We start from the raw sequence: 19975 nt of genomic DNA, 5'->3' as shown, positions 1-19975 counted from the left end.
CAGTTAGAGAGTGTGTGATCTGAGGAGGCTGCCTGCTAAAGTAAGGTGCTGCTTTATACTTTAAAAAAAACTGTTCTGGGTTTTTTTGTAGCATGATTTTTGGCTGGAGGGGGGTTATGTTTCCGTGCTGTGAGAGGTCTTTTTTTTTGTGCCCACCAATTCAGATGGGGGGGTTTGGTTCCTTTTTGGTGCTTTTTTCCCCCATTTCTGATAGGTCTTGGGGAATTTAATGGTTGTTTTTCGGGCTCTTTGGCTGTGTTCTGAAGGTTGTTCTTCCCAATGTTTTGCCAGTCTCTGTGGCCGGCATCTTGAGAGGATAGGAGTAGCACTCTGTGCTCTGGTGCAGTTTGTTTGGGTGTTGAGTATTTATAGTTGTTGGATCAGCTTTTGTTCTTTTCAGGAAATGGGTGATTATGGTGATCAGTGTGTTTTTGTTGTGGGTGTATTGTTGTGACAAGAAGGAGAGATGATCTGTCACTGTGACTGATGGGTGTCGTTAGCTGTTCTTTTGTGTGTAGTGAACACCAGTCCTTGTGGCTGGGTAGAGTTTTTTTGACCTTTTGCAGGCTGTATTTTTCAGTGCTGGGAGCCAAGCTTTGTTGAGTTTTAAACTTTCTTCTTTTTGTTGAATATCTGCTGGTATTTGTGGATTTCAATGGCTTCCCTGTGCAGTCTAATGTAATGATTGCTGGTGTTGTCCGGTATTTCAGTATTTTGAAATAGAATTTCATGTCCAGCTTGTTTTAGGGGATGTTCAACTACTGCTGATTTTTCCAATTGTTTAGGAATGGATTAATCGGGTTTCAATGCATTCCTATGGGAAATGCTACTTTGATTTATGAACATTTTGACTTATGAACACCATTCCATTACAGATTAAGTTCGTAAGTCAAGGCACCACTGTACTCAGTTTGTCTCTAGCCTGTATACATGTTGCAGTTCCTTGTGTTCCCTTTTGTATCCCCTTCTTCTTCCACTCTGTCAACATTCTTTTTTCTGAAAAGCTTTTGGGCAAGGACTTAACAGGCACCTGCTGTGACTGAACATATTTGGGGAATGCCAGGTTGAGAAAGGCTGATCTGTTACATTTTTATAATGATGAGACTTACTGCAGTGTGTAACGGATTCCTTGTAGGTCCCTCCTCCAGGTACTCATCAGACCCATTTGTGTTCAATTTCAAGTTGACTGCCTCAGGTACCTTTAGATCATGCCATCAGTCATAATGTAGTGTAGACTATATTGTCTTAGATGAGGACATTGCCGCATCCATTCGTATATTTGTAGTACAATACATGTTGAGTGTTACAGCGAGCTAGTAAAGGGACCAGGCCACTTCTTGCTCCTACTTTATTTTGGTTTTGCTTGATTTTGACAGATGTTTGTTCACATTCTTATTCTTTTATGCTGTTCCCGACTTCTTTTCTTTGGAATCTGACCTAGGCTATTATTAAGCCAAGATCACCCAAGATATTTTGGGAACTCTAGGAAGCAGTGAGAGGACAGTCATGAATAGGAGCCTGATGGCTTAATTGTAGTTGAAACCAGAGCTTGGAAATGTTATTTCTGTGGAGGAGAGCTCCCAGAATCCACCAGTTAGTGTGGCCGGTGGCCACTGGTGTGGCGGCTCCATGATTCTGAGCTGAAATCTGAAAAAAATGTAGCTTTTGTAAGCTCTGATGAAAGCTTCTCCTCCTATGACCAGACAGATTGTGATTGATGGTGCAGATGGCCTCTTGCTGAATGTTTGCTAATCTACAAACTTGCTTCTTTATGGTTGGTATCACTTTCAAAAGTGCTTTGGAAATGGGAATATTTCACAACTCTGTGCCTTCGTCTACCATATGCCTAAGATCTTGGGGTGGGGGGATGGCGACGGGGAAGCACAGTTGATTGGGATAATAACAGTTATGTACTAGCATCTAGAGCTGTTTTAAAAGTACTTCTTAATTTTGGTTTAAATTACTTCAGTAGATCTCTGTGAATGTTAGTCTTATGATGCCATTGCTCCTTAATTTTTATTTTTCAATTCTATTTAAAGTACTTTGGTTGTCTCTCCTTTTAGCTAAAGCCACTATAAGTGGGATCCAGCACAGTGTAATTAAAGAAATTGACCAGGGTGAGATCATAATAGACCACATGAAAAGAATCTGCTTTGTTTTTCTGTAGGAGTCTAAAGTCTACCCATTTAGAGTCAGATGCAGAACAGCATTTGAGGAAGGTAAATATAGAAGTAAGAATCAAGGATACCTCTTAGCGTATGACCAATACAAGTACAGTGGTGCCTCGCTTTACGAGCGCTCCGTTTGACGACGAAATCGCATTACGTTGAAGATTTTGCGATCACAAAAGCGATCGCAAAATGATGTTCCCTATGGGGGAATTTCGCTTTGCGATGATTGGTTCCCTGTTTCAGTAACAGATCATCGTAAAGTGACGATTTTCGGCCAGCTGATCGGCGGTTTCAAAATGGCCGCCGGTTGAAAAACATGGCCGCCCGCTGTTTTCTGGCACAGATTCCTCACTGCACGGGCAGTGAAAATGGCTGTGCTATGGAGAATCATCTCTGGACGGTGAGTTTTAAGCCCATAGGAACGCATTAATTGGGTTTTAATGCGTTTCTATGGGCTTTTCAAAATTGCATGACAGTGTTTTCGTTCGACAGCGATTTTTGTGGAATGAATTAACATCGTCATGCGAGGCACCACTGTATTGTATGTTTCCCCCCCCCAAGCACTGAGCTTATAGCATTTCCATACAAAATGTGCTCTTCATTTCCATTCCAAGGTTTCTTTCATCTCAGCAGCCTTGTTTAAAAGGTCACTAGAGAAGGAGAGCTTTGTTTTTGCTGTTAAACCATTAGAAGTTTGAAACTCATGGTGTTCTACCGGAAATGCTTGCAGATCTTGGTTGGTTTTCTGCTTACCTCTCCTTAGGGCAACAACGACATGTGAATAAATGTGTAGGATTGGGGCAGCGCTAGAGAGGAGATCAAACATCTGTTGAATTAATGTGAAAAATATCCAACCTGGTGTAGTTAAGATAAGCTGATCAATCCTTGACTCTAATCAATAGAAGGGAGTGATGTCTTTAGGTTTCCTGTGTAGCACTGACAAATGGATATCACGTTGGCTCTGGCCCAGTCAGATGGCCCATTTGTAAGTATTAAGAAGCAGCCTTTGTGAGAAAGGCTTTTTCATTTTAGGGAGCAGCTGTTGTAAAACATTTGTGTCTCCTGAGGGTTGTGAACTCTAGAACTTGGGGAGTTTTCTGAAATGTAACTTTTTTTCCTCTCCTTTCACTGTTGCAGCTGCACTTCGAGATCATAATGCATCAGAAACATGAGAGAACATAGAAGAAGTTTACAGCGAAGGAGACGGTTGCTGGCCGGTTTTCGAAAATGGGCTGTGGGATTTTGGGGGCTGAGGCAATATTGCTTCCAAAGGAAGCGTCTTTCTCTACATAAAAGAAGGCAACAAAGTGCTGGGACATACGCGAGCCTGAAACGAACTAAACCATGCAGAAGGAAGGCTCTTCAGCCCCAGAGAGATTGTGTTCCTGAAAGGTCTCTAAAGGTAACCCCTCTTGTCCTTGTTGAAAATCACGCCTTCCCACAAAAGAGATTAAAAAATGCTTCCTCTCGGCGCCAAAACGGAAGACTGCTGACAAAAGCAGAAGAGCATCGCAGGAAGACCTGTCGGTATGAACTGTTGAAAGAGCACGGTAACTTGGGATTTTCCAACCCTTGTCAAAGCAGACTGTATTGCACTGAGGCCAGTGTAAGTACTTTGCCCTTAAAAGTGAGTGGTCTTGCTCAGAACTTGGGGGAGAGCAATAATGCTGAAAGCCATGAAATTGTAATTTTAAATAACTCCAGGAAGAAGTGCTGCTGCCGAGGATTAAATAAACATGGAACTCGCGGCCGCCTGACTACTAGGGGAAGGCCGAAATTTAAGCAGTGTACTTTAAAAAGCAGATCTCTATTTATGATGTATAAGAAACTTTCTATGATTAAGTTTCGGCTTAGAATTGCAAAATCTCGTCCTAAGTTTTGGAGAGGCAAAACGTGTCGGTTGAGTAAAAGCAAGCTGAGCTGGGTGGAGAAAGTCACCAGAGACCGGCAAGAGGACCGGCATCGAGGTGCCTTTACAAGAGGTTCCAGGACCTTGGTTCCATCTTGGAAAACGAAAACTCACTCTCCTTGGGCTGTGCTCAGCTTATCAGATATGAACAATCACATGCCTGGACCATTAATTGAAAAGAGTCAAGCCCGTCGGACTGTTCCCTGTCTTACACAGGATGCACTGTTCCCAAGTAGAGAGCTCTGTAATGAGGACCTTGCGTCGAGAGACCAAAATGGGACTGGTGAAACCCGCACGCCAGAGTTGTGTGTTGGAGTTTCCAGTGGGGCAGAGGCTGTGCACAAGGAGGAGACCAGGGGGACACCCACACTGGATGGTTGCTCTGATGAGGTCTTCATCTCTGTAATGGAAAAAGAAATCTCCAGTTCAGGTAGTGAAGAATCTAATCAGGCTATGGGTGCGGACGAGGTCGTCCTGGAACCCACCAGGGTGGATCTAAGCTCAAGTGACAGTGTTGCAAATGGACCTGTTCTTGCAGAGCTGGTGCAGAATGAAGACAGCCGCAGTCAGATGGAAGTAGAAGGGCCTGTAAGCATGGACGTCTTTGGGGCAGAGCTCTTAGATCACCCATACTGTAAAAGCCCTCTTGATGAACCTCTGAGAGGAAGCACAGGACAAAAATCAGGAACCCCAAAGAGTGGCAAGAGAAGTAGCCATAGAGCTTCTTGCGTCAGTGATGAGCAGTTGGCCGCGTGGCTCTGTGGTATATACTTATACTCTTTCCGTGCTTATTATAAATTGTATTTGAATATCCTAGAATTCTGCCTTCCTTATTTTATCTGACACATTGAAAGCATTCAGTCTTAGTCACAACAACTATTGTACTCTTTCCTGTTTTTGTACAGGGTGACATTGGGGGTGTTATCTGCTGAAATTGTGTGTACGTACAGAAATTGGGATGTTACACACAGCCTCTTGTCTTTTGCTCTAGGTGGCCTGTAGAACATCTCAAGTGCCAAGCTACATCTTGCAGCCCACCAGTAGTATAATACTGTTCATGCTTTTGCTAGACTGCCTGACGAGCTAGTACTCTTTCAGACCGTACTATATGAGTGCTGATATGTCTTTGGCTCATCAGCTAAAAGGTTGTGGACGCTGGCCTCTGGTAGTGCAGAATGGGTTGAAAAACACAGCAGTGCAGGTATTTCATTTGGTGAGGTCAGTGTGGAGAAAAAGGAACAGAAACTGGAAGTTATAAGGACTGAGAATAAAATCAAAAGGCAGTTCATTCTTTAAAACCTTTTTTTGTGTGTGTTTTTCCCCATATGTTATCAGGCTATAGCTTCCAGAAATCCTGGCCACCCCAGCTGGAGATGAAGACTTTTGGGAGCTTTAGTCCAGGAACATTTAGAGCCTCAAGAATGGGAAACACTGGGATGTTTCAGGAATTCAGGGTCTAACATTGCTTTTGTCACACACAGCATGCAGAACTGGCCAGGAAAAAAGGAGATGTAACCCCATATAGCTGGGTTGCACTAGCGACAGAAGGCCAGTTTGATTTAATGCTACTATTCTGCAATAAGATGGTGGTTGTATGCTGTGTATGGGTTATGAAGGAGTGACATTTCCCGTTTTGAATCTTTGGAAATGTGATGATACAGCTGACATGCATTTGATCAAAAATAGCATGTGATCAAGAATGCCTCCATATAACTGAGATAATTCTGCTGTAACCTTTTGCACTTAGGGAATTCCAGGGAGCACATGTACAAGATAGTAGATCTATCAGAGTGGGTGTGTCGTTTGGATGCTTTACCATTTGATTACCATTCCTCTGTATGTGTAGCAGGTTGCTATGTTGTGTGAGTATTATTTTGTGACAAAAGGCCACCTGGACTCCTGTGTAACTTTGAATGATCTGCAGAGGCTTCTGTTATCCCAGATCATTTCCTCACTGGAGAAATGTGACTGTTCTTTCTAAATTCAGCAGCTCCTCTAAAACATAATGTGTTAATCAATGTGGTGTAAATGTAATCAACATTACTTTTACTGCTGTTTCCTCAGTAGGTCAGCTCTGAAATGCACCTTAAAACTAAAAATATTCAGTACTGTTATGGGAAGCAATTAATGGCTATCATTCTGTTGCTTAGTGTATTAAGTTGCACTAGATTTGGCCTGTTGAATCTGTTGATTTCGTGCATCAACTTCATGTGTTCTGTTGATTGAAATGGTCCTCCTCTAGTTGCAACTTACTTTAATACAAGGAGTTGCAACCAGAGTATGGCCATTTGAATCAGTGAACTTTGAGAGAGTTTGACTCACCAAATTGATTCATAGGGCCTACTCTAGTGTGAATTACGACATTAAACAACAAGATTTCAGCTAGTGTGATTGCTTTCAAAAGCACTGGTGTAGCATATGCATGAATTTCTGTATGTTGAAAAACCTAAGTGGTTCAGCTTTCCAGTAAGGATGTAACATGGATTTTCTGAGATGCAGGGAGACACAATATACTTCTACATATGAACACATTTACTATGGAAAGTCCTGGTATAACACAGATTGTTGGGGAAACAGTTTTGATATATAGCATTAGTGTAAGCACTGGATGTCACCGAAGCGACCAACATGACTTTGACCCAACTCTGGAAGGCAATGGAAGACAGGAGGGCCTGGAGTGCTCTGGTCCATGGAGTCAAGAAGAGTCGGACACGACTTAATGACTAAACAACAACAACAAAGCACTGAATAACAGAGGCAAATGTAGGAATTTAGATTACAGTTTCTCCTAGCAGATGGAGGGGGGAGATCTTGCAGAGAAGTAGAGTTGAAGAGTTTAGTGTCACTTGTCTGCTTACTGTTTGTTCCTTTGGAATTTCCTTTCATCCCACAAAGCATGTTTGCCACTTTATGTAGGTCCGTGTGGGCAAAATGCAATCCTCCAGATACTGGTAACTCCCAACATTCCTCTCCATTGGGTGTACTGACTTGTATCAGGAGGTCTGGACTTTGCCCACCTCCTGCCCTAAGGTGAAGGGGTGGATCTTAAAACTTTGACCTTGTCTCTCCTGTCCTGTCATTTTATAGCATAAGATCCTGACCTGAATTTTGCAATTCAGTGCTTCGGTTGAACAGTACACATGCACAATATATGAATTGGGAAAAAGTGTATGCACAAACCTGGGTTGGTAAAAAGAGTGCCAAAAATTGCCCTGTTTAATTGCATGTAGAATGTATATCATGGAGAAAATGCACAGGTAGAATACCAGTTTTCATGCAGTGTTAGAAAAAAATTGTAGACGATTTGGAAATTGAATGAATCATGCATGTAAATTTGGAAACTGAGATAGATTTAAATTAATGGATCTGTCCATCCATAAGGGATGTTTCCAGGTCTGATCATGGGTTACATTCATGCTGCAGACATGCTTAGTGAGCTAAAACATGTTTAGCTCACGCATGGTTCAAAATCCTTAGTGTCCATAGGTGACTATATGGCTGCTACTAGTCAGCTAAGAATTACTAGCTTTGGAGGGTTTGCTAGCACTGAATAAGCTGATGGATATTATATAGAATGCCGGATGTTATATGCCAACCTGCATGTAGCATTTCATACTACACCCAGGTGTAAGTGATGATTGTAAAAGTGGTAGAAACCAGTTAATTGATATATAATTGGCATATACAGTGGCTTTAAGAGTCAGCAGTGTCTCCTAGACTTGGTGTACATTTCCATGGTTTTCTTTGAATGTCAAACAGAGTTGGAGGCAAAGCAATTGGACCAGTGCAGCACCTGTCAGAAGTAATATGTAAGGCTGTTAAATGGCATAGTTCTGTATTGAATTTTTTTCTATATGGATCTCCTTCCCAGCTTGCAATTATTCCCAATTATACTTTCAAAATAAGATATTTTGGAGGAATGGAAACAGGTTGCAATCATCTAAAACATCTGCCTATTTGTGTTTACTGTTAATTCCTTGTCCACTTCATTCAGTGTAGTAGCATGCAAATGGAACCATACTGTACTTTTCTCCATATGTTAGGGGTGTATGTCTCTCTCAGACCATACAAATGATGACATGCCAGAATTGCCGACATTTGCCAGGAAGTGCTTCACAGCTAATTAGCAAAACAATTTATCAACCACTGCAGCACAGGTTGTAGAACACCACACATCTACATAGGGCCTGTAATACAGTGATGCCTCGCAAGATGAATGCCTCATGCAATGAAAAACTTGCAAGACGAAAGCATTTTGCGATTTTTTTTTGTGACTTGCAAGACGAATTTTTCTATGGCTGTGCTTTGCAAGATGATTCCCCCCCCCCTTTGGGGTTTGTTTTAAATTGCACAACCGTTAGTACCGTGCTTCGCAAGGCGAAAATTTTGCAATCCGACATGACTCGTGGAACGAATTAATTTCGTCTTGCGAGACATCACTGTATGTTGTCAAAAGAGGTTTCTTTCATTTTCTTTTGGATGACATGTTCAACTTTTTAGGATTCTTGTTACCCTTTTACCCACGCTCGGGAGACCTACAGATTCCTCTTGTATGCTTCTAGATTTCTCAAGATAGCAAGAATGGATGTTAGTCCCTCATTTAAGTACACTCTTAAGTCTTTACTCTAAAGACAGTAAAGACATTGCATGGCTCAAGAGCATCAACGTCTGTGCCTGAGCTCCTTTGAACTCAGCTTTGAGTCCAGTACTATGATGGCACTTCCCTTATTAACTTTGTATGTGAACCTTGCTCCTCAGTTAACCTTTCTGTTAATTTTTTGCTGTTCTCTTCTTGACTTGAAAGTAGGTTATAAAACCTCATCTATTCAAATATCAGCTACTTCCTGTGGAACTGATATTCTGTTACACAGGCCTGCATTTAATTTATTTTTTACAAAAATCATTTTGTTGTTGAAGGATTCCTAGATGAAGTAATGAAGAAATATGGCAGCTTAGTTCCACTCTGTGAAAAGGATGTTATGGGAAGATTAAAAGAAGTCTTTAATGAAGATTTTTCCCATAGGTTAGTAACTTCCTTGACAACTTCTAAGCTCTGCTCTTGCATACTCCATATTCCATTTGCTGCCTGCTTCTTTTCACAGCTGCATCTTAAATATGCTTGGATAACTAATGTTTTGTCTGCCTCTTTCTTGGCTGCTTTAATGCTGTTCCAGAAAGCCATTCATCACTAAGGAAATCATGAAGTATCAGACGAGGCATCCCAAAACTTCCACTTGTAACTTCCGGGTCTTCTATAATAAGCACATGCTGGATATGGATGATCTAACAACTCTGGATGGTCAGAATTGGCTGAATGACCAGGTGAGAACAATCTTGAGATTCTGTTTTCTTTTTAAAAAGCAAAGACCTGTGTGTTAAAATGGTATTCTGCAGTATAATTTTTCTGTTGTCAAGAAAACACAGAGCAGGTTTGTTTTTTCCTAGATGTGTTGGTAGTAAAGGGGTTGGAAGTAATAATTGTAGTTTGCACCCCACCCGTCACTTAGGGCATTCTCGTATAAAGGAAGATAGAAAACATTTTGTCATGTTAACATTTTCCAGATGTAAATAATTGCTGATAAGCTATTCATCTGAATAAAAATCACTGTGTAGGAGGCACTTTTCGGTGATGAAAAATGGCCATTTCTGCTCTTGGAAGCTTTCTGGCTTGGTGTTTTTGCTTTTAAAAAAGGTGCAGACCCTTTGGTTTGCCTCCTGCAAAGTTGTTTCTCCCCAAAAAGCCACAGCAAGCTTCTAGTTATCTTGGCTTTTGTTTCGGGAATCTTGTGCCTCCCTGATGGAGTCCTGGAGCATGAAGGTTAGCCACTACATCTTGTGTGTACTTCTGCTCTGTGTCTAGTATAAATAAGGGTGAGGAACATTGTAAGTTGCTGTCCAGCAATATCTAGTGTACTTTACTTGAACAGAAATATGCAAACACTCCCCAAGCTACATGGGGCAGAGCCACATACGTGCAACATATACTTCTTAATATTTCATAGCTATCTTTGTATGTCTATACATTTTCTTTGTTAAATCATAATTGTACAAGGTGCACTTTAATGTGTTTTACTTCCGTGGTACACAGATGTGTTTTATTTCATCTTTAAAGTGTGCATTTGAGATCAGTACAGTTCTAATTCTTAATTGTGTAATATTTTCCTAGCCTTTTGCTCTTGATTCTCAGTGTTGAGAGTAATTTGGAACACTGGGGACTAGCAGCTTGATGGCTCTTTTAAACCAAAAACAAATTGGAACTCTCCCATAATCTGTCATAAATTTGATCTAAAAGCTGGGTAATAGCTTCCCCCCCCCCCATTGCATTGGTGACTTACTTATTTTTGGCTGGGCATCGTGGTATAAGAAGATGGTTTGTTTTGTATCAAACCAGATCTTGGATTGGTTGACAAACAAAGAGGTAGAACTGACGTCTAATCTAGGTTTGTGTCAGTCCATGTTTTTAAATCATCGTATTCTGCTTGAGTGGAATGAGAAAGAAAGAAAAAACAGAGACAGGCAGTTGCAACAATAAAATAAGACAAAACTCTAAAGTAAATATCCATGACAACCTCTTTTTCATACATGCCTGTGACAATAAGTGAGGATCTGCATCACTGCCTAAAATGTGAAGTGAAAATTCTCTTAAAGATGTGAGCTTGGAACTTGCTGTATTTTGTGTAGGAAAAAAAAATATTTACATCCTCGTTTTTGGCAGCAAGTCTAAATCTTAGTGACAGCAACGGCTTTGATTATTTATGGAGCTGTGTATATACTATAAGATTGCAACCTCTTTTCAAGTTGTGAAAATGATTTTTGCTTCATAATGAGAAGGTTTTGCAGCAGGCTGGTAAGTAACATGTTAAAGTTACTGTGTTAAATTGACAAAAGGATGCTGCTCTGTTTGATATCTGTGTAGCTCTAGGTCAGAAACCTCTGTATATTCTCAGGTGCAGATGCATAGGTTAAGTTTCACATCTGTTTTCGGTAAGGAAGTCATCCTGGTTCACTGATCTCCTGTTCTCTGTTCTTAAGTTCGATCGAGCTCAGTCTGTGTGTCCGTTTGAGAAGTCCACGGCTCTAAAATCCTGTTGTGCAGCTTCACTGGAATGATGTCATTGGTAGCCGCAGATTGCTGCTGATTAAAGGTTTCCTTTTGTGATTTTTAGGTATGCACAGCTTGCACGTAATGCAGTGAAGTTGCTTGCATCTCGAAATTGCAAAGGGAAGCCTTTAATCAGAAGCAGTCTGTGGCTGCAGATGGCATCATCGCCATTGGGCAGGTGGACGTTACCCAAGAGGATTTCTGCCCATGTCTTGTCAACCAGCTATATTTTACTACTTTTGTAAGATGACCTTCTTCTCTGAAGCTCAAGGTGGCACAAACAGAGGTTATGCCTTCGTTGTGTTGCTGAGTGGCGTGTACGTGCATTTGTGCACACTCTGTGGAATAATGTGCAGTGTGGCCTTCCCAGAAATTTTTCTTGGTGTGTACATCTCCAGCGACATGAGGGCTGAGGGTTTCGGTACCCAGCAGAACCTCTTGCCCCTCTTTGCTACTAACCCCTCTCTGCATATGAGAAAATCAGATCAGATGATGTCAAGAGAAAAACTGTGGCACTGTTCTCTCTTGCTTTACTTTGAGAATAAAGCTTGCTTTAGCATAGCACTTTGAGCTGTCTTGTTCTAGTACAGAATATACATAGGGAGGTCTATCCTTGTATTTGCTCAAAATGATACTTGGATACATGGAAGAGTAATTCACTGTTGTGTGGCTGTGTGTTTGTTCCTCCCTAAAGCAGCTTACTTGTTGAACTCTTTCAGATTATCAATATGTATGGTGAACTAATAATGGATGCAGTACCTGACAAGGTGAGCTTCCTTCATTTTGTCTTATACTTTGCAGAAGTAGGTAAGCAGGATGGCAAAAGTGGTGGCATTAAAAATATGTCCAATCATCCAGTGGAAGAATGGTTACAGAGAAGGCATTTGTTCCCTGGGGATGGATATAGTCAGATAGTAGACTCTTACCTTGCTTTTTCTTACAGCTTGTTTCTAACTGCCTACAAACTCTATGCCAGTAGGTGGACAGTCTGTTTTCAGATGTTCGCTCTGGCGTCATAAATCAGAGCTTTTTGCTGCTCCTTTGTGTCCCAGCTTTGTTGTACAGATTCTGGCTTGTCTTAAGCCAGGACCTCTTTTTGAAGTCATGAAGGCTCTAATTGTGTTTGATCAGTTGAGTCATTGATCGCCTTGTCTTTATAGGTTCATTTCTTCAACAGCTTTTTTCACAGACAGCTGGTAACCAAAGGATACAACGGGGTAAAACGATGGACTAAAAAGGTAGGCTTCTGTGTTCTGAATGTGAGAAATGTTGAACCATTTTAAGAATGAATTTGAAAGCAATACATCTTTATTAATAAAGCAAGCTCTTAAATGGGTTCGTTCTTGCATGAGATATATCGGAATGTCAGGTTGCTTCTCTGACAACGTGGTGACGGAGATGCTGAGAGGTTATTGACGGAGAACTTGAACCCCTTATTTCCCTGACAGATCATCATTGCCGTTTTGTCATTTTAAAAAAATCTTGCTTTTATGTAAGATTTGTTCCAAAGTTTCTGCCTTGTGATGAGCATCCCTGTGTACATTTGCATTCATGCCTCAAGTTAGTCTCTGTCCCCTTTTTCAGAAAGTTGAACACTGCCTCTATCAGTAGCAAGTAAAGTGAATTCTGCATTCCATGTGTGGGAGGAAATTTGAGACATTTATAGACTTCTATTAAAATGAAGCTGGAGGATTCCAGATTTTTTCACTCGCAGCTTTAATTAAAGAGCTAGGGTTTGAAAGTCTAATTAGGGACCTCTTTTTTTTTTTGTCTTTCCTTCCTTCCCCCACCCCAAGGTAGGAGTTGCCACTGGGGGGTTGGAGGGACCGATGTATACAAGAAGCTATTAAATCTACTGGTTTGTGTCCATTCATCATTTACATTCTTGGTTTTTGACTTGCATTGTTACAAAACATACAGAGGTGAGCAGGGGTGGGCAAGACACATCTGTGCTAGACGTGTGTGTAAAGTGTCTCTGAAGATGGTTTGGATACCAGGAAGTGCAAAATGCTGCAGCAAGACTGTTGACAAGGAAGGGCTTGTTACCATGATTGTGTGACATCCCTCCACCTCCCCCCCCGCCCTGGTTACAACTTCTTTGGTTGCTGGTTCATTTCCGGACCTTATTCAAAGTGCTGATCTTTGAAGCTTTTTATGGACTAGGTCCAGGCAGTCTGAAAGACCATATCTCCCTATACATGTATTAAGATTTAGGACCTCAATACCTGTCAGAGCTCCTTCTTCCACCTAGTTCTACCCGTATCACTCATTCTAGTCAGGCTGGGCGGCTGAGGGGCTTATCTCCGAGAGAGGTCCGAAAGGAAAAATCTAGAAACCGGGCCTTCCTGGCGGTGGCCCCTGGCCTTTGGAACATCCTCCCTCCTGGGATCTGTCTGGCTCCCTCGCTGGGAGTTTTTAAGAGTAAACTGAAGACCTGGCTCTTCAGGCAGGCCTTCCCTTCTGACATTACTTATATTTTTCCCCTGGTTTTTTCCATCTTGGGCTATAGTTGCGTGTTTTAGTCTTTTTACTGATGTTTTTAATTGTATTGCTTTTTGGACTGTAAATCGCCCAGAGTAGATGGGTGGTATCAAAGCCAGATAGATAGGTAGGTAGGTAGGTAGATTAGATAGGTAGATTAGATAGATAGATAGATTAGATAGATAGATAGATTAGATTAGATTAGATTAGATTAGATTAGATTAGATTAGATCAGATCCTCAGAGGAGTGTCTTCTCTCAGCCCGACCTCTCTCACAAACATGACTCTCAAGGACTTTTTCTGGGCTGTGCCCGGATTATGGAATTCCCTCCCTTCTTTGGAAAGTATGGTCCTCCCTTTCTCTTCTTTCCTTCTGCTGTCTGCTGAAGACGTTCCTCTTTAGAGAGGCTGTTGGGGAGCGAGGAGGCATTTGAGATCTTTTAGAAATTAAAAATTTGGAACAGACTTTTTAAAATAATGTTTCAAATATGTATACATTGTAATTTTAAGTCTTAATCGGTTTACTTTAATTGTTGGTTTTGAAGTTTTTTGTGTGTGCCTTTGGGTCGCTGCTAAGGGAGAAAGGCAGGATAATAATCAAATCAGTCAATCAATCAATCAATCAGTTAGTGACTCAGTAATCTTGAGTGATGTTGAACACCACAAAAGAAAACATGCAGCAGCGTTACGTGATTTAGGAGAAACATCTTTTTAAGGTTTCCAGATACAGCAAATGGTAATAGCTGTTAGCACAGTGTGAACCCACCCACTGGATCCTTTTAAAGAGAAAATACAGGATGTACCTGCGTCCCTAGCAGGCTCGTTAAATATCATAAGGCGGAAAAATATCTGGGCAAGTTGAACATTTGATTTGACTGTTTAAAATCTGGATGTGCATATAGAGGTGTAAGAAGACAGGATGTAGCAAGCTCAGAACAACAGTGAAGCCAGTCACCCAAGGCAGTACAGTTTCAGCTGTTCGGATTTTTTTGCAGACAAAACAAAGCAGCTATGAATTAAACATGGAGTTAGGAAGAGAAGCTTTTTGGATTCAGGGCGCCATGTAGCTTTTTAGATATTGAAGTTACTTGAATGCTAAGTTTTTGAAGAAGCTGCTGTGTTAGTCTGTGCCGCTGACATTGTTCACAGCTTGATAGCCAATTTCATTATTAATGAACCATTTTCGCTTTGTACATTTTCTGGTCATGGGACCTTGTACAAATGTGACAGCCATAGAGTCATTCTGAGGTCTGAGGAAGTGGACTTGATCCACAAAACATCACATATAGTAGTTACTCTTTAAGGTGCCATAATATTTTTGTCTTTATTTTATTTTAGCCTGATCTGAATGCTGAAGTAGCCTTTGCTTTCCAACAGGTTGGAGTGGAGAGAGAGGCTAAGATGCAGTTTAAATACAGTGGTGCCCCTTATCCATGGCATCAGTATCTTATGATTCAGTTATCCATTGTCTGAAAATATTAAAACTTTTAAAAGAAAAAATTGTAGAAATATATTTCCTCTCTCCCTCCCTCCCTTCCTCCTTTCCTTCCTTCCTCCCTCCCTCCCTCCCTCCCTTCCTTCCTTCCTTCCTTCCCTCCTTCCTTCCTTCCTTCCTTCCGTACGTACGTACTGCCCATCTGGCTACCAAGACCACTCTGGGAAGTTCACAACACAATAAACAGACTACACTTTAAAAAACACTGGATATAATGACTGTGCCAAAAACCAAAAAGAACCATTAATCTGCATACACAAAAAGCAACATAGAACTAACTAAAAATAATTTTAAAAGGCAAGTCACAATTGTCCTATGTACAGGTTCATATATTTTCATTTAAGCGTCTCACCTGTCATGGTTGTAAGAAGCCTTTCTCATGGGGATATTTTAAAGGCATTTGTAATAAGTGGTCAAGAGTTTATAAAGAGGAAGGTCTGCAAAACTGAGTATCGTGCAGCAGAACCTATTTCTAACAGTGGAAGGATATGAGTAATGTCCTAGTTTTAAGTTAACATAATTTAGTGGTCATATTTGTTTAGGTCTCTGGCTGCAGAGCCAGAAGTTGGGAGTTCAGTTCCCCATTGTGCCTCTTTCACAGGAACTGGACTTCATGATCAATAGGGTCCCTTCTAGCTCCACAATTCGAAGATGATGAGGATTAGAGTCATTGTTTAGGACTTACATATACAGTGGGGTCTCGACTTAAGAACTTAATCTGTATTGGAAGGCAGTTCTCAGGTCGAAAAGTTCTTAAGTCGAATCTGCATTTCCCATAGGAATGCATTGAAAACCATTTAATCTGCTCTTTTCGTCCATAGAAACTAATGGGAAGCTGCTATTCCGCCTTCTGCCACTAGAGGGGGATAATTTTTTTCTTTTTTCCTTTTAACCTAAGATGACTTAGCTTTAAAAAAAGGAAAAAAAAAGAGTTCGTAACTCAAATCTAAGTTCGTAAGTCGAGTCCATATATTCCTATGAGAGTGGTTCGTAAGTCGAAACGTTCGTATGTCGAGCCATTCGTAAGTCGAGACCCCACTGTAGTATCCTTGGGAAACATGATTTGAAACCAGTGATGTAAATCTGACTTTTCTGTTTGACCTAAATGAGTTATTTCAGTCACCTTGAAACCGGCAAGCTCTTCAGCGCTCTCACAACTGTGCTTCCGACATTTGTCGCTGCACTTCCTGTAGCATCTCTTGCTTCTGTGCAAATGGGATGTTGTTTGGTAGCTTGTGTGGGCCGGTCCCTCTTCAAATTCTTTTGAAGATAAAGAGTCAGTCTTCTTTTGTTAATGTGCATTTTAAACAGGGCTTCATAAATTGAAATGTACCCGTTCTGCTCTTTGGAATGGGAAACGAAATTGGATTTTGTTACTTGGGTTGCACAGGAGAACTCTGCTTTGTTTTCTTCATGCTTTGTATGTAGCATTTGGAGTTCAGCTGCAAATGCCTGTCTCACCCGACTGGATTTTAATTAAACTTTCAGGGTGGCATGTGCTTTCCTCTCCTACCCTAAGATAAGAGCATCTGATTTTACTCTTCTTATAAAGTTACTCTCACTTCTTCTGCAAAAGACAGTTCATTCTCACTGTATGATTTCAAAGGAATGGCTGAGATTTGAGCTACAAACCAGGAAGCCTTTAGCCCCAGTTTAATCTCTGCCATGGCTTCTGTCTTTTCAGCCTAGGTATCACATCTGCATTGAGGAGGTCACAGGGACCTACCGTACAACATCGTTGTAAAGACTGCAACAGTAATGATTTTGGAGCATTTTGAAAAACGCCAGATATAACCCATTCCTTCCTGCAAGGGCTGGATAATTTAGCTTAAGGCTGTAATTACATATGAGACTGATAATTTCAGTCACTGGTAAATGGCTGGTTTGGATGAGGGCTTGCTCCTCTTCCCTCCTCCACAGTGGGACTAGCGCTCTTACTATGGACAGTAGAGAGGGACGTCTGTTTTTTTCAATTGAACTAAGTTCTCTGCTACCACTGTGCCCATAAAAGAAAAAGCTGCAAAGTGTTTCACTGCACTGAGAATATTGCCAAATAGGATTGGAATGCTGCTGAAAACATGAGCCTTGTTTGTTCTTCTGTTCTATAAAATTAAGCGGGTAATGTGCCTACGAGAAAGGAAATGCAGCGCCGTGTCACTGGCCAAAATTTCGTTGCGCAATTACATGCACACAACTCAAGGTTGCATGTATGGTGGTGGTTCCAGCACCAAGATAGAAGTGCTGTCTCCGAAGCTCTTTGTCCAGTCTGCTGTACTGCTGATCGATGGATGGCACAGTTCCATAGAGCAGTTCCTTGTCGCTGGGCATGACATTTGGCACATTTATGCTGCCATAGTTTTACATTATGCTGGCATGAACATGCGCATTGTATTGCTCTCTAATACCACGGTGATATCATCTCACGGAGTATTGCTATATGGGGGAAAGGAAGAAACACAGAGACACTGGTCTCCATGGTACCCCTGCACTTGTCACTAGGCAGAATTTTTATTGGTTTCTTTTACACATGCACACGAAGAATTGGGGAAGGAAGCTACAGTTGCTAATTGGCAAGGTGTCGGTCTCCCGTCGGTCACTTATGAACCACCTCAGCAATTAACTGCAGTTAGCCTTGATTAGCTGGTGCCGCTTCATGATTTCTCCTGTGTGCATATGCAAAAAAGCAGGATTGTGTCCTTAGTGTATGACTTCATCTTGCAGTGAAATCCTTGTTCAATGGCTGACTACAGTCTTCTAGGTCTAGTTCTGCCATTGTCTTGATCCTGTGACTTTCTCCATTGCTGCCAAGTGGTGACCCCAACTTGCCTCCAGGCTCACATTCAGGCAGGCCTTACAAAATATCCCAGCAACAGAATGTAAAGTTCTTTCTAGTTACTATCCCACCATCTTGAATGTTTTCATTACATGTCTTTTTTGCCGCTTTTTCAAAGTTTATTGATTAATATATGTTTATTGTTTATTTTTGTATTATTGTGGTGTTTATGTTGCTATTATTCAATATTGTTATTGTCTTACTTTGTTGTAAACTGCCCAGAGTGGCCTTTGCAGTCAGATGGGCGGTATACAAATAAAATAAAATAAAATAAATAAAAATGCCAGAACAGGTGATACCTTTATTGGGCTACTAAAAAACTATTGATTTGGCTTTAATTTGGCTGAAATTGGCTGTTCCTGGTAGTTTAAGTAAATTTTTAATCCCAACTCTAATGGAGGCTTCCCATGCTTCTCCCTACTATACTTGTTTTCTCTAGCCAAATAGAAACTCTTGGCATTTCAAAAGAAGGTGGAAGGAGGGGAAAGGTGGTGGGCTCAGAACGCCTTTTGTTTAGAGAGATGGGTGATAAATACAAAACCACTGACTTAAGAGGGCACTGAAGAGACACCAGCCACCCCCCAATTGGCATCTTGCAGATTGCATATATATCACCCGTTCCTGCATTTGTCCTGAGCACACTGCTGTACTGCAGTGAGTCCTGGACCCTTTGTGCACAGCAGGCGAGGAAGTTGAACATCTTCCATATGCGTTGTCTCCAACACATTTTTGGTATCACCTGGCAGGACAAAGTTCCAAATAGAGTATTCCTAGAAAGGCTGGAATTTTTAGCATATATACATTACTGAAACAGCGATGTCTGTGTTGCCTTGGGCATGTTGTGAGAATGGCTGACGTTTGGATTCCAAAAGATCTCCTGTATGGAGAATGAGTGCAGGGAAAGCGCCCCAGAGGGAGACCACAGCTGTGATACAAGGAGATCTGCAAGTGGGATCTGAAGGCCTTAGGAATGGACCTCGAGAGATGGGAAACCTTGACCTCTGAGCGCTCAGCCTGGAGGCAGGCAGTGCATCATGGCCTCTTCCAATCTGAAGAGACCCTTGTCCAGCAGGCCGAGGCAAAGAGGCAGACCCGAAACCAGCCAAATCAGGTAGCTGGACAGGGGACAGACTGTATTTGTCTTCAGTGTGGACAGGATGGTCACTCCTGAATTGGCCTTCTCAGCCACACTAGATGCTGTTCCAAGTTCTTTATTCAGAGCACATTACCATAGTCTCTCGAGACTGAAGGATGCCTATTTTTAATTACTCCATGTATGTTGGTGAACAGAGGGGCTTTTTCTTCTTCTAAGCACGTGGACTGAAGTGCCTGCTTTCAAAAGGTCTGAACTAGGGCCTAATCTAAAGTATTTTCTATGTACCTTTTCCATTTTCTACGTACCTTTTCCCTGGGGGTCCCTCTGCTGTCTGGAGAGCTAGAAACTTATTTTAAAAGGCTGAATATCACAGATGTGCTCAGCTTCCAGGCTGACCTGGTTTGATCATTTTATTGGTGTGTGTGCAAGTAATGATTCTGCATGAATAGATGTGGAGGGCAGTAGCTGTTGAGAAGGGGTCTTTTTTGTTTGTTTTGCATAATTGTTCCTTTTAATAAAATAATAACCTGTATGATTTGGACCATAAAATCTACTCCACATTCCATGGCAGTTCAGCACACAGCATTAAATATTAAACATATGCCGTTCTTCATTGCAAAAATGTTTGTCCTGCCTATTAGGCTGCTGTTCCCATCGCTTGCCTGGGGCTGTTTCCTTCCCCATATGTCTTCCAGGTCTTCTCTAGCGGGTTCGAGGCAGAACGATGCCATTTCATTGGCGTTTGACTGTGTCGTGCTGGCGTATGTGCTTGTGTGTTGAGGACTGTCTTTTAGAAATGCTAATTCCGTGCTTAAAACCCAACACCATCTCGGTGCATGCTGTCAGGGAGAAAAAAAATATTGATTTTGAATAATTCAGCATGAAGAG

The 19975-nt window shown here is 41.4% G+C and overlaps 1 protein-coding gene across 7 annotated transcripts in view; it reads left to right on the top strand.

Moving 5' to 3' along the window:
• The window catches only part of SENP5 (SUMO specific peptidase 5), a 49780-nt gene that overhangs the window by 11251 nt on the left and 18554 nt on the right, over positions 1 to 19975 (top strand). For 6 of the 7 annotated variants that reach the window (XM_020810559.3, XM_078389778.1, XM_020810556.3 and 3 more), the window contains 5 exons: positions 3309 to 4843; positions 8998 to 9103; positions 9255 to 9402; positions 11902 to 11949; positions 12343 to 12420. In XM_020810559.3, the coding sequence (XP_020666218.3) occupies positions 3340 to 4843; positions 8998 to 9103; positions 9255 to 9402; positions 11902 to 11949; positions 12343 to 12420 (1884 nt within the window). In that variant the 5' untranslated portion in view covers positions 3309 to 3339. The remainder of the gene's footprint in view (positions 1 to 3308; positions 4844 to 8997; positions 9104 to 9254; positions 9403 to 11901; positions 11950 to 12342; positions 12421 to 19975) is intronic. The other variant, XM_078389779.1, reaches the window with a different exon arrangement.

Source organism: Pogona vitticeps, chromosome 3 (assembly GCF_051106095.1).
Source record: "Pogona vitticeps strain Pit_001003342236 chromosome 3, PviZW2.1, whole genome shotgun sequence".
Taxonomy (NCBI): domain Eukaryota; kingdom Metazoa; phylum Chordata; class Lepidosauria; order Squamata; family Agamidae; genus Pogona; species Pogona vitticeps.
The sequence above is the reverse complement of the archived record's forward strand: the minus strand, read 5'-3'. Positions and strand labels throughout refer to the sequence as shown.